At 28.6% G+C, this 18481-nt stretch overlaps 1 protein-coding gene across 1 annotated transcript in view; it reads left to right on the top strand.

Moving 5' to 3' along the window:
* The first annotated feature begins 9555 nt into the window (after nucleotides 1-9555).
* The window catches only part of LOC107441289 (serine/threonine-protein kinase 26), a 28505-nt gene continuing 19579 nt past the window's right edge, over nucleotides 9556-18481 (top strand). Inside the window, exons 1-4 of the mRNA XM_071182231.1 lie at nucleotides 9556-9758; nucleotides 14466-14690; nucleotides 17452-17617; nucleotides 17693-17850. Of these exons, the coding sequence (XP_071038332.1) occupies nucleotides 9651-9758; nucleotides 14466-14690; nucleotides 17452-17617; nucleotides 17693-17850 (657 nt within the window). The 5' untranslated portion in view covers nucleotides 9556-9650. The remainder of the gene's footprint in view (nucleotides 9759-14465; nucleotides 14691-17451; nucleotides 17618-17692; nucleotides 17851-18481) is intronic.

An 18481-nucleotide genomic window follows, 5' to 3' on the forward strand; every position in this document is an offset into this window, starting at 1 on the left:
TTTGTGTGTGTGTTTTCTTTTATGCTGTCCCTATCCACGGCACAAAAATAGGGTTGAGTGTATCTTGCAGTATTTTTATATTTCGAAGGTATTTTAAAAGAAAATGTACCTAAAAACCTCAGCAATGCAAAGAGTGATGTGAAAGACTTCATTTGCATTCTTATTTTTGGATCAGTCTGCATAGGGACTGAGGGTGCGCGGTATTGGTCCTCGTTAAACTGTTCTACCCTAAAGTGCTCGACGTCGCGTGCAGGTCGTCGGGCTACCGAAGCGGGGGTGCCATCCCCTCAGCAGAGGATCAAAATTGGGATGGCATGTCTTCGGATCATCCTCAGGGATGCTTCCCAGACCGTCGCCAATAGCCCATTGTGCAGCTCTAGTGCGACGTAAATGAACTACAAACAAGCATTCTTATTTTTAAGTCTAAAAATTCTAAGCTAGCTCATTCAAAAATGCAAATTTTTTTCCACTTGGGTATTAAGTAAATATTGTTCTGAATTTATCAACAAAAAAAAATCAATTTAAAAGATTGAATCTAGTTTCAGAAATTCAAATTATTTAAAAAAAATTGTTTATCAAATTTTGAATCACAGAGGAAAATCTTGTTGTTAAAGATGGCAATGTCATCCTAAATTCTAAAATTATTGTGAGTTCTCACAAGATTCATTTATAAATTTAAGTGTTATCAAAGTTTGTTAATACATAAATTTATGGGTAAACACTACTATTCCATGCTTGCACTATTGTGAATTAAAAGTTAAAACCTCATTCCCTTCTCTTATACATTTAAAACAGTATGGAGTAAAAATTAACGGAAGTCTCATGAAGAAATAATTTGATGTTTAATAAATAAACGTGAGTAGCCAAAATAGGCGATAACGCTCAAAAAATATCTACTAACCAGTGCTTTTTATTTATCCTCAATTTTTTTAAAATTTTCTTTTAATGTGTGCGAATCAATTAATTTTATGAAATTAACAAATATCTTATGACTAGTAATATCTCAATAATTAATTCCTAGTTAATTAATACTTAAAAATAATATTAAAATAATTGAGTAAATAAACTGTTAAAATTGTATAGAATAAAAAAAATTCATGTTTATTAAATAAACATAAAAACCAGTTATACATCCTCTTTCTGTAAGTTTAGATACCAAAATCTAAAATTGGAACAATATTGGCTGTTCCAGAGACTGAACTCAGTTCCATGAAATGAAACAATATATATATATTTTTAAATCCTTTATATCTTAACTATTATAACGATTTTGTATCCCTCAGTGGACTGATCGTACGGCACATTTCCCATTGGATCACCGAAGTCTAGTATCATTGGCTGCGGTTAGTGAGCGGGTGGGTTGATCAGCATGAGAAGGGATCGAGGGTGCGCGGTACCTGTTCTGGTTAAAGTGTCCTGCCGAAAAATGCTCACCATCACACGTCGGTTGTCGGGTTAGCAATGCTGGGAAGCCATCATCTCTGAAGAGGATCGAAATTGTGACAGCATATCTACGGATCATCATCAGAGATTCTCGAGCTGTGTAAAATGTAAATCTTATACTGTTTTTACACGTATATTATCGCTAAATCCAAGCACTATCTATGCACTTTAATAAAAGGATAAGGCGTTAGACGATAGGTTGACGTTGAATTGTTACAACAAGAATAGTCCTTAAATTATTATTTTTTAATCTGGGCAAAAAATTAAAACAAGATATTTATTTTACAGAAATAGGTAGCTGGAAACCTTTAAGGTTAATCTTTTAGAATCCTGAAAGAAGAGATGGAAATTAACGAAACATAAACATAACCTATGTCAAAAACCTATTTCAATAAAGTGTAAGTAGTTATTTTTTTTACCAAAGGAATCACATAAAATCACTCCTATTTTTATTTTTATGCCAAACTATTATTATTTAGGTGCTTTTTATGATAATGTTTCTAAATTTAATGTACGTCGTAACTTTTAATGAAATGTCAAATAAAATAATTTGTATCTCGATGTAAATTTGTTTACATTTGGTTAAAATACGCTTTTATGATATGCTTTAAGAATAAATTTTGCTTTTTTTTTACTAGAAATTTTTAATTTTTTCGTCACCTGTTTATTATATTTAAAATATTCTTTTTTTGTTATTATACCTTTATTATTATTATTCTGTATATATTTGAACATTTCTTATATTCATAATTTATCTAAAGTTTATATGCATCAATAAGATTTTAATTTAGAAAATTAACCATAACAGAGTATCCAAATTATTCAATCTTGACAGGATTCATATATTGTCAAATTGATCACTGTTGAATAATATGATTGCTTATTAAAAATTTCTAATGTGATGCAAATTTTTACGTTTTAGTAAGTATTATTCATTTGAAGCTATACATATTATTTTACAGCTTTTCAAAGCTCTCCAATGCTCCAAAGGTTTCAACTTTAATGAGCAGTCCTATAATTTTTTTAAACAAATGTAAGTGCAGACATAAATCTAATGTAAATTTTATTTTAAAATTTAAAAAAAAGTCTTTTAAAACTCATTCAGCTAGATTTTCTTTTTAAAAAAAATATGGCACTTATTAGTTATTGGTGTCATTGTTGTTTAATTGTGGTATTAGGTGTAGTGGTAATAGGTGTTTAGAATACACTAGTATATAGGTGCAGCAGCAATAAGTTTTTATGATTGTCTTTACTGGATAAGTTCCAAAAATGTCTTATGAAGGACATAAATAAAGAATTTTGATCATATGAAGGTTTTAGTGTATTTGTTTTTTTTAATAAATGAATCTCTTTAACATATTTAAAACCATAAGATACTTAGTGTGTTTAGTCATAACACTAATGTCATTTTCAAACAATACAAATTACATCTTAATCAATCCAAAACAGATTAATATTCTATAAAATTAATAAATGAAATAAGTATTGAAATTAGTAAAATTAATAAGTAATGAATTTAGTTTAATTAATAAGTAAAATTAAGTAATTTTTCTGTAAATAAGTAAGCCATGTTCTAATTCACTCTATCTATGCTCTAAATATACTATTTCATATAAAATCTTGTTAAACTTTCTTAAAAATGTATTTATATGTTGATAAACTGTAAAAATGATGCCCCTATTTACTTTGCAACTTTTTAAATCTGGTAACATTAGAAACTACATTATTTAAGATATATATTTTTAAAAAAAACTTGAATGTTTGTAAGTGGGATAGTCAATCAAGATTGCCCAATAACTTCTTAATTATTTATTTTTGCTTAAGTATTTTCATAGTTTTTTTTAGAGAATTGAGAAAAATTACAATATTATTATTTTATAAATATTTCATTAACTAGCATAATAATTTTGTAATTTATGAAGAAAATGCATTTGATTTTTTTCTTTCTATCCAGATTATCTGTTTGTGATGTTATTCAAGTATCTTAAAGGAAATGAATTTCTCCTTTAATGAATTAGATAGCTCATATTGAAGTATGTTTACGTAATTTTTATTCTCTTAATTTACATATTTATATTAGATCTTTTAATCTGAAGGAATGTAAGTTTGGAAAAGCTTACTTGTAATATTGTTTGTATTAAGTAGTGCCTGCAGCATTTTAGGTTTAACATGTTTACTACCAAGTACTTTGCCAATGGATTAGATCTTGTCCGCTAGTTAATGAAATAATGAATAATTTTGTATCCAGTTTGTGAGATTTCATATATCAAATTTTAAGTTTTTTTTATTTATTAATAAACATTTTTTTAAAATTTTGTTTATAAAAAAAGTTAGTCAGTAAGATTTTTAATAAATTTTTCATATTATATTGACTTTATTCCACTTGTGTCACTTATGAGAGCAATTAGCAGTTTTGCGTCAGTTCTTATTATTAACTGAATACCCATTATAATAGTTTAATCAATAGCAAAATATAGCTATTATGCAAAAAACTAAAAGACATATATTGACATATTAAACTGAAATAATTCTAATGTCTTTTATCCTGTATTGTTTATTTTCATTCCTGGTAGCTTTTCATTATTAGATTATGCAGAATGTGTTATTAGCAGGCATGTGATTCTTTCACTAATTTGCAGAATTCCACGAATTTCAAGACCGCTAATTTGCGGAAGTCCGTGAATCAATAATTTATATTTCGACAAAATTTTCTCAAAGTTCCGCTTGTATAAAATTTTAAATTCGTTACATATGCAAAATCTCGTTAGTTAGATATTTATTCCTCTCTTACCAGTGTCCATCCCCCCCCCCCAAGTTCTCATTCACTCACGATAATGATTTTTTACACTAATTTTTTATGCAGATACAAAAAGCTGCTATAACTTCATTTTTAAAAATCTGAGATCAAAAATTTAGAGCTTTGAAAAGCTAATGAACTAAAGTTCAAATAAAGATGATAATTAAAAAAACTGAAATATTAGCTATACTCAATCTAAATTCAGTACAAGGGATTTAACTTATGTCCTGTTTGTGGTAAAATATTTTGATGTATTATGTACAATTGACATCTGTTTTAATGAAACAAAGAATTGCATTTCCTCTTAAAGTGATATTGAATTATCCAAAGTTACATCTGTAAAGTTTTATGTATGCGTTTTCAGTTTTCTGGATTTAATTATTTTGTTTTTATACGTATGTAGCCTAAAAGAATGGAACAAAAAGTAGTAGGAAAATCTGCTTCTAATGCTGCAGTTGAAAGTAACCAAAAAGATGGGAGTAATAAGGTAAGTAGATTTATTTATTTTTATTTTTTAAATTGGCAGGTTATAAATTACTTTTTATTACATGTATATTGAGATATGTTCATTATAACATATGTTCATTATACATAAATGTATCAGAATTTCTTATGTTTATTATCTTTGACAATTTTTTAACAACTTGTAAAGATTTAACTTTAAATACCGCCCTCTGTTGGTTATAATTTGAAGACAACTCATGGAATTTAGACATTTGTATATTTTTGTTACCCTAAATTATATTTGTGTTTAATGTTACTTATTTTGATTTTATACTACTTAAAAAGGACTTTTCAAGCAATAATTTTGTTGAAATTAAAAAATGTTTTATAGCTTTTCAGACTATAACTATAAAAATATGTTAGTTAACATATGGATTGTAATATTCACTATTAAATGAAATTTTTTTATTGATGCTTGTTGCTCCTTCATATTAGTTGAAATTTAAGGGAAAGACAGCTCTCCTATCAATGTTTTCATTTGTTGAAATGCTGAAAAAGTTAATTCAATTTCATTTCGTAAGTTGGTTTGAAGCAATTTATAATTATATAATACATTAAAAAATAATAAAGAAGCTGTTTTATTCAGTTATTTGTTCATAATTTTTTTACTGTATTTAACTTGAGGTTTGTTTTTGGGTCATGGTTTTCATTCAAAAATATTGAGGTACCAATTCAAAACCCTTAAAATTTGAATTTTTTAGAAATATTTTTGAAAACAAATATTTTTTAAGAATGCATTTGAAAAAAATTAAAAAATGTAAATAATTTGTATTTAGGTAGTAAAGAATGATAAAGGTGTTTTCCCACTATGTGAAATGTTTGTAATTTATTTTTCTTCTAATTTATTGACTCTACATTCTTTTTTGGGTCAAAGCCTTCTTCAAAATATTTTTCCTTTTAATTTAGTAATTTGTGACTAAATCAATGTTTTAAATATTTAAATTATATTGTATTATTACAATTAGTTTAAATTTATTGTCAAAACTGATATTTTATCACCCCCCCCCCCAAAGAAAATAATAATAATTTTTTTATTATAATTTACATAATTACTTCTTTTCAAAAAAGTTATATTCTGAATGAAAGACATTTTTAACAAAGTAAAGAATAACGTTTCTAATGTCTAGTTACATCTTTTTTTTAATTGTTAATTTGTAATTGTTAAACTGTGTTTCTGAAAGTAATCGTAATGTTAAAACAAATTTTATGATTCATCTCAAATGATGGATTAATCTAATAGCTTTATTAATTACACATTACATCAGAAAACTGACTTGTCTTTAGTTGCCTTTAAAATTTGTGGGAATAAGTTTGAAAGGTACCTTGCTTTTTCTTTTTTTTTTTTCAAGCAGACTATTATAATTCTTTAATAAAGGTGATAATGAGAGTCGAACTAGATAAAATTTTATCTCATTTCAGTTCTGAGAATACTTATTTAATTTGATTGATTTCATTTTAGAAATTTTTTTTTTGTTTCAGCTTTACATCTGATTTAAATTCATCAAAACGAAGTTTCGTAATTTCCAGAACAAATTCATCGACTTGAGAGTAAAAGTTTTTTATTTATTTTGCATATATATTTGATAATGTTTTAGAATTTTGTTATTTCTTTTTTGTTAAATAAAATGTATTTTGATTTATTTTGTTGAATTTATTTTGCTTCAATTTTTGACATTTCATTTATTTTAAAACATTTTCTTTTTTTAAAAAAAATTGCTTATTAAAAAAGGGACAAAAAAATCCAAAATATAATAAAATTTTTGGTACTAATTAAATTAGGTGCAAATTGTTAATTTATAAAAGTATATCGACTAGTTTCGGAAGAAAAAAATAATTAAGGAAGTAGTTGGAAAGTTAGCATTTAAATAAAATGAATGATGGCTCGAATTTCCTCTGTAAGAAAGAATCTTATATTTCTAAAATTAAAAACGAAGTAGTCTGACTGTTGTGTAGGTTTTTACTCATGGATTCTTAATAAATTGCTATTTGCATATGAATATAAAATATTCTTAATTCAGCAGTCTTAATGTAAATAAAAATTGATGCAAATTATATATATATCTTCTTATCATCTTATGCATAATATAATTTTCCTCATACACATTTAAAAAAACATAGTCTAGTTTTTTTTTGTGCCAAAGTTAAATAACTTAATAAAATAAATTTTTTTTTAAAATTGCATTAAACCGTACTGAAAATTATATTAATGTACTGCTAACAGTTACTGTAGAATATATTATGTATATAATTATAGCAATAAGTTATGTAAAAGTTCTTTTTTATGAAATTGTTTAAAATATAATATGCAAATAATCATAAAGTCTAAATAAAACACTTTCTTTTAGCGCTGAAAATATTTGTTTTATGCAAGAAAGAAAATTTTAAAATTTTGGACAACAAGGTCTTTGTTTTTATTTACAATGTTGAACAGCAGTTGTGAATTCATTTTGAAAACTGTTATTCAAGAAGGATTAATGGTTTTAAGTAATTCCTCATATATTTTATGCAAATTTTGGATGTATGTGAAAGAAAAAATTTTGAAAGCTTTGATCTGTAAATATGTGGTAATAGTTTCGAAGAAAAGTTTTTTATAAAGTAAATATTGTCTTCACGGAGTCAATGTGGTGGTTTACAATTCTGGTTTTAGATTTGATCATCCAATAAAGAAGCTTTTAAATTGCTCAAAGATGACATTTCTCAAGGAAAATTATCATCAATAATATGAATCCCCTTTAACATTTCTTTTTCTTCAAAAAAGTTTTTTAACCAAACAAGATATTGTCACACGATTAATATTGCCATGTTAGCAGAGGAGGAAGCATTAAATTTGCCAAAAAGACCCTGTTTGTGCATCAACTAAGTATTTTTAATTTAGTAAAATTGTATGCTGTACAGTTAAAAGATAGTACAAATAAATAAAACTGAATCAAAAAGAATTTTACTCAGTATGTATCCTGAAATCCAACAATTATTCTTGATCTAATGATTGGATTTCCATGTACTCAGGCAATCTTAATGGTTCAAGGGTGATCCTTAAGTGTGAAGTGATCCTAAAGTTAAAATCCTTAAGTGTGAAGTGATCCTTAAGTTAAAATCAATCTCAAACTTTATTTCAATAAACTTTCTACTTTTTGTTTACTTCGAATAAGGATTCTTGAGTGTCAAAATATTGGAATAGCCCTATCTTGAAAATATGGTTCCAATAGTTGCGCCAGAAGAGATTTCAAAAGTTTAGGCTTCTTAATGTATGATTTCTTTTCTTGTGTATTTTGTCTACATCCAGAACTATTTATTTTGTCAAAGGATTTTGGACACAGTTCTAAAACTCATTTATTGAAAGATAATGAGTATTATCGTAGGCATAACTTTGTGTGGGAAATTCCAATTACTGGATCAAAAGTCATTAAAATGTTCATGTTGCGCACTTTGCTCAATTACTATATTTTTAATAACCATTAAAGTATAAATTTTTGCTAGATTTATTTATTTTGTCTTTTTTAAATTAATCCCATTTAAGATACTGTTGCAAAATGCTACATTCTGTTTCGGCATTGAAGAACACTTTATGAAATACATGGACATTTATGCATAGACTAATCTGATAACTTCTAGTGTTGGCTGCCTCTTTAGTTTTAAAAATTCGCAATTACTCATTCCTGAGGAATATAGATAAAGAGAGATTTATATTATTAATAAATTATGGTGAGCATAAATGTTTGGGAACGTATGCCTTCAGTACAAGCTTCGATAAATTTGAAATATAATTAACTTTCCAAATGTAATCAACGGCTTTTTTGTCAAACATATACGAAATATTTAAACCCTTATGATTGTTTAATTGATACATCAAAAGCAAAAATTTTCTCTGAATAAAAAATTTTTTTCTTCTTAAAAAATTTCCATAATATGGAAAATAGCTTGGTTTAGTTTGTCCAAAAGTTTTAATTAAAAAAAAGAATCAAAAGTTTGAATTCCTTTTAACGTTATTTTACACGCTATATCTCTGAAAAAATTTACTCGATTCTCTAAAAACAATATTGTTTACCTACTATCATAAAGCTCATTTATCTAAAATAATCTCATTTTAAAAAATAAATTTATTAATACCATTTCTTAATGACTTCATTCAAATGACAAGGTATGAAAGTTCGCATCATACTGAAATAAATTTTGTATGCATAAATTTTAAATTTAAAAAAAAAATCTAATCAATACTTCCAGAGAAATAACAGCTTAAAGAACTAGCAAACGTGCATAAAATAATTAGATAAAAGAGTGTAAAAAGTATCTATAATTTTAAAAATACGCTGTTACTAAAAGTGTAAAATAATGGTACAGTGAAGAAAATTAACATCTATCACTAAGGCTGAGTGTTATTTTGTAACCTTTTACATATGTTAATGATGATATTAAGATGTTAATGATGTTTCTTTTCTTGCGTTAAATACGCTCAGTTGTGAGAACCAGTGAACATTTTTTTTAATAGGTTTTGTTCCTAAGAAAGTGATAACTTATGTTACCTCACTTCCTAAGTTGTAATAAAAACCGTGATTTTTGCATTCATGGAATAATGGCCTATTTCTGAGGACGATCATTTATTATGAAAGCAATACGGGTGGGCAGTTTTTCCTACTAACATCCGCCTTCCACCACAGGAATTCAATGAAGACTTTTAAAAAGTCTTAGCGAGTTTCGTCACAGTATTTTGGACTTCTGAGTGTTGTCATTCATTTTTTTATTATTCTAAGCATTCACTGAAGGAACAGGTCCAAGGCTCTTGAGTTAATGATTGCTGGACCGTGAACAGGTGGCACACGACCCTGTTCAACTTTATTCTTCGTGGTCATTAGGGGGCTCACGACACCATCCGTCTATTATCAGTTGTTTATTTTTATCGATATTTACAATGAAGATGCCAAGATGGAAAAAGCAATGGATTAGGATGCATTATGTCGATATTTGGAGACGTAGAAATACGTGGTTTCAACCTCCGAAAAAAAAGGAGTATTCTTTGGTAAGATTATATTTAATTCTAGCAAATTAGGAAGGAAAAAAAAACAGTTTTCTGTATGATGCATATAGAAGACAGATTTTATAAGTAGGGGGGGGGGGAATTACATTTCGCTTTCATTTTGGCATTGATTTGTATCTACCGATAATTCATTTTTTAAATTTTTATTAATAATCCTATGAAACTTCATTAATCAAAAAGTCACTTAAAATAATAAATCAAAAAATATGTTATTAAATTATCGTTTTTAGATACAATAATTACCCACTTTTGACGTAGCTTAACCAAAAAAGTTTTAAATAATGAAGAAATTATCTTATTTAAATTCCGATGCAAATTACAAATGCAAACGGCAGGCATTATTTTGTATAATTCTCTCTGATAATAAATTTAAGCTACTTCAATCATACATACAAAATTGAATTTTCTGTTGTCGCTTCTAAACGATATATCAATAAATGAACTAAATAACGAAATATTTATTTTTATGTTTCGCGCTAGATATAATTAAAAATAAGATATTTGAGCCTAATATTTATACACAGTCAAATGTATATGAGAAAGAAAAAAACATGGATGAATATTTTTATGTTAATTTAACATTACAATGAATATAAATTATTTTTATTATTGCAATTGCATTTATTTAATATGTTGCGATAAATAAATGGCTTTGTCAGTCATAATCATAAAATAGAGTGTAGGAATTAATTGCTCTCGATGGCTACAACTTGTTTAATGATATTTATTTGTAATTCTTATTGCTCACGGAACATTTAAAAGTTTATTCAGTAACTCGTTTAGAAATCAGAACTGTTACTTAAATTCGAATTCAAGTGATCTGCTTCACAATTGTATTATTCAATTATTATTTCACTGTTGTATTTGTTGTTTCATAATATTTCCCGGAAAATGTAAGTTACGGAATATAAAAGTATTAAAAAATATATATTTAAAAAAAATGTTGAAATCAATTTTTTTTTTAAATGTAGTGCAATTTAATTTTCTTAGAAGAATGCATTTTTTAAACATAAAGTAAAATTTACATATAAGGTTTAGTAAATGAATAATTTTGTTAATTATGCAAAAATATTTTTTTCGTATACATACGATTTAAGTAATTTTTAATCTACAATTCCTATAAAATTTATTTTATACGTTTTCCTGTTTATTTATTTTGTTCAGATAATAACTAATGTGATAGCAGATGTAAAAGAATAATAAAAAGGTTCATGGAGAACATTCTAGAGTAAGAAAACTAAATACCACAAATAGAGAAAAAATTATAATAATTATTTTTTTAAAAACAATACAGAAAATAATAAGAACAATATTCAGATCAGGAATATTTTAGTGTATGTCGTGATTGTGTGCAGTTTTAAGTTTGAATCATACATGACTTAGGTCCCCATGGTATTTGATAAGGTCAATTTCTGTGACAAACTCTTTTTCTTCCCCTTCTTTTCTTAGTTGCTCACATTTATTGAAAAATTTTAGAGGTTATTTAAAAATATGTTTTTTTGAAAAAAAGATAGGAAAAGGGACAATAAGAGTGTATCTTAGAACTGTATCCATAATCTTTCACTATCTAGAGCAGTGATTATCAAACTTATTTCTTTTACCGCCCCCTTTGAAAATCAATTATTTTTCAGCACCCCCCCATTTTTTATACACCCCTAAAACTTAAAAACCACAATTTCATTACTTTAATTAATTTAGTTATATGTATTAGTCGGTTCTGATGCTTAAACTTACATTCTAAACTAGAAATTTTTACCAGTGAGAGCAAATTGTGGGGATAATATTAATAATATATTTTAATCAAATTAAAAGAAACAATATAAATATGTAATGAGTTTTCGTTTTTATACTAATCTAATGAGATGGATGAATTTGATGATATTTAATAAGTTTGTTCATATCAGGTTCGAGTTTACTCAAAAACAGTCGTAAGTCGCCGCGTTTGGTAACTTGCAAATGATTTCTCTTTTTAGTAAGCAGCGTTGTCACAGCGCTAAATCCACGTTCACACAAATATGACGATGGGAATGCTTTAAAAAACCGTTCAACGATAGACCACAATCAAGGGTACAACTGCGGAATTGACTTATGTAGCCAAAATTGTTGGTAGCCATTTTTGTATTTGATTTTTATTTCTTCGTTCGTTGTCAGTTCTATAAGTTCTTCTTCCAACTGGGGTGATATTGCTATGTTGACATTTGAAAAAGGATCTAACACCCAGTCTAGTATTTCCAATTTCAAAATGTCCTGGAATCTTTCACTGTGAAGATTTTCCAAATGTTGGCAGTAGACGAGCAAGTTGTCGTTGTTGCAGGATACTGATAAATTGGGAAAATTAGGGAACTCACGTCTGCCGATATTCTTTTTGAGTAAGAGCAGCAGACACTGGACTGTAATGGGCTAATTGTAAAAAAAAACTTTTGAACAATAATTATATACGTATTTCCATTTTATATAAAAGTGATGATTCTTGCATCAGTAATTTCTTATAAAATGCTGTAAAATGCCCTTATGTTAAATACAAGAAAGAAAGTAAAGAAAACTTCAATTTATGTTAGTTTACGTATGTATAATATTTTAAAACTCTGCATGGTAGTTTTTTTCCTAATGTTTAAAATAATTTCTGGTGCAATGTAATTAAGGTAAAATTGCTCTAATTTTTTAACTATCATCGATCATGTTCCTTTATCTATCCACAGAAACTTGTTACAACTTGATTGCGTACGGTGTGCGGGCTATCCTACTAAATCTATGTTAAGTATTTTAAGTTTTTATAACATCATACAGGGTAGAAATGTAAACTAATTATTCGTTATTGTGTAGTAGGTGGGTTTTAATTTTAGTGAAATTTAAAATACTATATAAAGTAAATGAAATTACAAATTATACATCGCCCCCCTAACCCTCATCAACGCCCCCCATTTTTTCTGGGCCCCTTAACGCCCCCCTCTAGGTTTCAAACGCCCCCAAGGGGGCGTTATCGCCCACTTTGAGAAAGACTGATCTAGAGTTCATTAACCCAAGATAATCTGAACATTCGCTTGTAAGTTCTAAAACTAATGTTTGCGACCTCAACTGGGGACTTTTAACTTCAAAATCTTTTTCGTTTCTCTTTTTATTTTAATATGGAGTTTTTTAGGAAATTTTTTGGCACTAATGGTATTTAATTTCAGATTTACACTCCTTTTCAGAATTTTACTCTATGGTTTAATTGTACTGAGAAAAGAATGTATAAATCATAGTAATAAACTTCATTAAAAATGCTCCATATGATTTTCATTTCCGTATTTAGCCCCTGTCGGTGCTATGAAAGGGGCAATTAAATGAGAGACTAAAAATTTCGAAAATGTAATATTTTAATGCTATTATTAAAAAATTTATTTTTAATTTTTAAAATTGTTTATTAATTCTTAGAGAAATAATCTAAATTGTCAATATAAATCTTATAGTTCCACATTAAAACCAAAAGCTCGTATCCAGCTAAAAATAGCAAAATGCGAGCTTCGAATTTTTAAAGTTTACTTTTTCGCAACTAACAATCTTTTTCATATTATTGATCATTGACATCAGCATAGACTAACATGCATTGCAATCATTTCAGCACTATTTTCTGTCATTATAAAAAGGCTATAGAAATTCGCAGATAAAATATTTGTTGCTGGCTCTAATTACGTAATGACATTATATATTCATAAAAATATGCCCGTTTTAAAATTTGTATTATTTTCCTACTCTACTTTTTAGATTTTATTATTAAATCCAAATATCGAATAAAAAAAATAAACTAACATAGTAAAAATCAAAGGTATTCTATATCAGGACAAGTATACTTATAATAACTCATATTATATAATAATTTCTATATCTGATCTAAATGCAGGAAACGTATGAGATATGCTTCTTTGTTCGATTTAAATTAAAGAAAATTTAAAAAATGAAGAAGTTTTGCTTTCTTAGTGTATGAGGCAAATATTAGCTACATATATTGCCAAATATTAGCAAGGTAACACGGATTTAAGATTAGTTATCTGTGATCTATGTTTCATTTTCCTTTTTATCTAAAATTTATAAACAGACTTCAATTGTACCAATTTCTATTTTATGGAATTTCGCTAATATTTTGTGTGCTATAATTCTCCGTTTTACAAATATGTTTGATTACTGGAATCGAACGAGAACTATTAGAAACCTTCTCAAATTTCACACTACAAGCAAAATTTATTTTGCCTCAATAATGATTTGTTAGATTTTGGAATGCTTATTGCGTTTTCGTTGCATAAATATTAATTTTTGTACCCTCAGTGTGCATAGTTTTTGACATCAGACAACAGTTTTCAACAAAGAATCTAAAAATTAAGAGCGAGGCTTAAGGTAGGGGTGATTTCCGTATCGTTATCTGTGACAGAATTATCGCCAACTCATGGAAATTTCCGGTTAGTGACCAGCAAGAAACTAAAAAAAAGAAAAGGGGACCAACTCAAAAGGTATAACTTGTAGCCACCCCCAGGCAAACATCCAAAGTTTTTTTTTTTTATTTTTTAAAAAAAAAAAAAAAGAAATTTACAAGTTTAAAATCTATTTGGCACCTTGGCGATTGTAGAGGCATGGCAGATCACAATACGGAAATATCCCTTATGGAATACCCTGTGCATATCATATACATTGTAAGCTGTATTTTGTTTTTTCTAGCAAGCTGATCCAGAGCTCATCTTCACAAAGCAGGAAAAAATTGGTCAAGGTGGCTTTGGCGAAGTTTTCAAGGGTATAAACAAACAGACGCAGCAAGTTGTGGCTATAAAGATCATTGATTTAGAACAAGTCTTGGAAGAAATAGAAGACATTAGGCAAGAGATCATGGTTTTGTCTCAATGTGACAGTCCTTATGTGACAAAATACTACGGGTCTTACTTGAAAGTAAGAAAATTTGTTTTAAATTTGTTTCAAAATATACTAAAAACTATAATATATATTTTTAACTATACAACAGAAGTTACAAATATATGTTTGTTTTAAATATGCTATGGAAGTTTGCATATATGTTTGTGTTTAATTTGCTCTAAACGCTGTACAGTGGTAGAAATTTCTCGGAAAAAATGGTTTAAATAACAATTTATTTAATTGTTATTCTACCATATTCAAACAAAACAGTCAAATCACCATAAATAAGATGGTATTCAAACTGTTTACCGGGAGAAAAACTGTTTATTTACTGTTTTCACCTCATGCAGATAAACAACCAGATTTTTATCACATCAACTAAGCCCAAACCAATGACGTTACCCATGCAGATGGGTACATATTATAACAGTGAAGGGGCTAATCTGTCCATCTAATGACTGGCAGAACGGGGGTTCGAATCCCACCGTTGACACTACAATATTTCCTCCATTCCCTTCAAAACAGGACAGTGTCCTGTACTCCCCATTTTGTGACCCTGGGTTCTTAAAATATGTCAATCTCATTAACGCATAGATGGCAGCACCATAAAGGTGCTAAACTATCTCCAATGTCCAGTTAAATTTCTTTTTCGCGGTTTTGAAACCATGCTAGATGTAAACGGTTTTAAAACCTCAATGGAAAAAAATGTTCTTTACCGTAAAATTTACGGTTTTGAAACCATGTTGTTGTAAATGGTTTTAAAAATTTTAATAAAAAAATGTTTTTTACCGTAAAAGTTACGGATAATAGAATGGACAGACTGCTGCCAGTTATTTTACCATAATTTTATTAAAAAAAAAGGTCTAACAGTGTATATATATATTTGTGTGTATTATTTCTTAAAAGCTGTATATATAGTGATTAATTTGCTAAAGAAGCTGTATATATATGTGTGTTTAATTTGCAATAGAATCTGTTACAGAATGATTTAGCGGGAAAAGATTATTGAATAAAAAGGTCATATTTAGTAACAAAGAAATGTAATAATTGTAAAACAATAAAGCAAATAATATGATGGTATTGTATTTGTTAGGCTTCCCAATAAGCCTTCCATTCCAATCCGTTGTCAGCTACACTAGTTGTTATAATCACTTGTGTGGCAGGCAGCACAAGTGGTATAATCAAATTTATTGTGAGTTAATACAGCGCCCTCTGTTGGTTAGGCAAAAATGGAATAGAAGCTAGATATAAATAGTGAAGTCGCATACAAATTTCAGTTTAATAAGTTGTAAAATATAGTATGTTTTAAAAAAACACAAATTATTATAGCAAGGAAATGATTCCACTGTTCAGTCATATTTCATAAACAAAACAAAAGAAGAATTTTTTTCCTGGGAACTAGGAGTTAATAACGTAAAGTTGTAATTTCTAGGATTTATTATCATTATTGTTTAGTTATTCTCTTTTTTTCGAAGCTCTAGAATTATTAGACAATGCTTCATTTCAACGTATCAACATGGCTAAGCTATGGGCTTTCCTTTTATGGAAACATTGCTGAACAGCTGGAATCGTGAAATAGTTAGATTATCAGATACAAACAACAAAATATAGAGTGTTTCGTAAACTCTGCCCTTAATAGACATTCGAAGTATCCACTTCAAATAAAAAGTTATAAAAAACTGAAAACTAGCTATTAAGGAAGGCGGGATCATAAACATTGAAACCAGTTTGGTAGCCTTGAAGATGCTTTTGATAATCGTATTTCATTCCTTCTTACTTTCTTCTCGTAATCGAAAATGTTTTGCATGCTCTTAATCCTGTCGTCCTCATTAAATTCGTCAGGTTTTGATGATATTTTCATTCTTTTTTCATCGCTTGAATATAAAGTTTTATTTTATAACCGTCTTTGAACAGCCGACTCAATTTTGGGTTTACGACTACTAATGTTCAACTCCGTAGCCTGGTAATTTTGAATTAATCCGGAAGACAAGGAAACTCCTGGATCAGTACCCCCAGAGGTATGATTTGTTACGGGAACATGGAGGACTTGAAATTCGACAGATTTAACATGCATCAGTCACCATTTACTACACGGGGAGTCTCCGTCCGGCAGAGATCGAACCCACGACCTTTTGGGCACGGGGCCAGTTCCCTACCAACCAGGCTATCCCGATTCCTTGAACATTAAATTTTTATTTTTTATTTATTTTTTTATTTTATATATAACCGTCGTTGAACAGCCGACCCAATTTTGTAGGTTTACGACTACTAATGTTCAACTCCGTAGCCTTGTAATTTTGAACCCAATCCAGAAGACATGGGAACTCCTGGATCGAGTATTGGGAGAAATTTGCCTTCGTGGAGGACTTTTTGATGGAGCTAACCCGCATTTGCGTTACATGGACAGGAAGACCACGAGAACCTCCCACGGTTAGCCTGACGGCAAGGGGACTCTAACTCATGATCCGTCTACTCTAACTCATGATCCATCTACCACTGAGGATATTTCATGTCAGCACTGTGGTCGGTGCAAGCCGGATGCGGAACTCGTATCGACTGGGATTCGAACCCGGTCTCATTGGAAGGTGAACGCTCTAACCCCTGAGTCATCGCGACTCTGATTATTAAGTTTCTTCCTTTTAATTTTATGCTCTTTTTTTCTTCATTTTTATCAAGGAATCTAAAAAATATGCATTAAAGCCAGTGATTTCGCAACGCTCTGTGTTTGTATACACAGTATACAAAGTCAAGTTGTCATAAATTGTTAAAATCATTCATGTATTACTTGCTTAAATAGGGGCCAAAATTATGGATTATCATGGAATATCTCGGAGGTGGATCTGCATTGGATCTGATGAAAGCGACCAAGTTTGAAGAAATCCACATAGCTATTGTGTTGAGAGATGTTCTGAAAGGCCTTGATTATTTACATTCGGAACGCAAAGTACATCGAGATATTAAAGGTTCTTATTCATTTGCTAAATCATAAACAGTGATTTCAGTAAATTCATTGTTCTGACCGTTTTACGTTTTTACAGCTGCTAATATTCTTCTGTCAGAGATCGGAGAGGTGAAACTTGCAGATTTCGGTGTAGCTGGACAACTTACAAACACTACCAGCAAAAGAAATTCCTTAGTTGGTACACCATTTTGGATGGCTCCTGAAGTAATATGCCGCTCAGCTTATGATTCTAAGGTATAGAATCATTTCAGCAATTAAATATTGCATTTTTTAAAACTAAAATCACATAAGGATCCTAAAACAATTCTAAAATCACTTAATGCTTTTTTTAAGTCACTTTTTAAACAATTCTAAAATCACTGAATGCTTTTTTAAGTCACTTTTTAAACAATTGGGTATAATATAGCCTACGTCACAGGTTGTGTTGTTCCTACTAAATTTAACCCATGAACGGCATTTTCTGCGAGCCTAACTTCAAGCCACAAATAAACAAACGAAGTGTTCGATCGTTTAAATAGCTGCTCGCCAGATTTTATTGCATTATAAAGAAAAGTTATTGAAACTAAATACAACTAAATAAACAACAGCAACTAAAACAAATAACAAGAACTACTAATAACAATAACTAAATAAACAACAACTAAATTCCATTCGTTTAGCATTGCGTCATATGTTGTTCCTACTAAATCGAAGTAGTTGTGTTTTTTTCATATTATACCCAATTCTGAAATTACTTTATGCTTTTTTAAATCACTTTTTAAACTATTCTAAAATTACTTAATGCTTTTTTAAGTCGCTTTTTAAACGATTCTAAAATTACTTAATGCTTTTTTAAGTCACTTTTTAAACAATTCTAAAATTACTT

This window comes from Parasteatoda tepidariorum, chromosome 6 (assembly GCF_043381705.1).
Source record: "Parasteatoda tepidariorum isolate YZ-2023 chromosome 6, CAS_Ptep_4.0, whole genome shotgun sequence".
Taxonomy (NCBI): domain Eukaryota; kingdom Metazoa; phylum Arthropoda; class Arachnida; order Araneae; family Theridiidae; genus Parasteatoda; species Parasteatoda tepidariorum.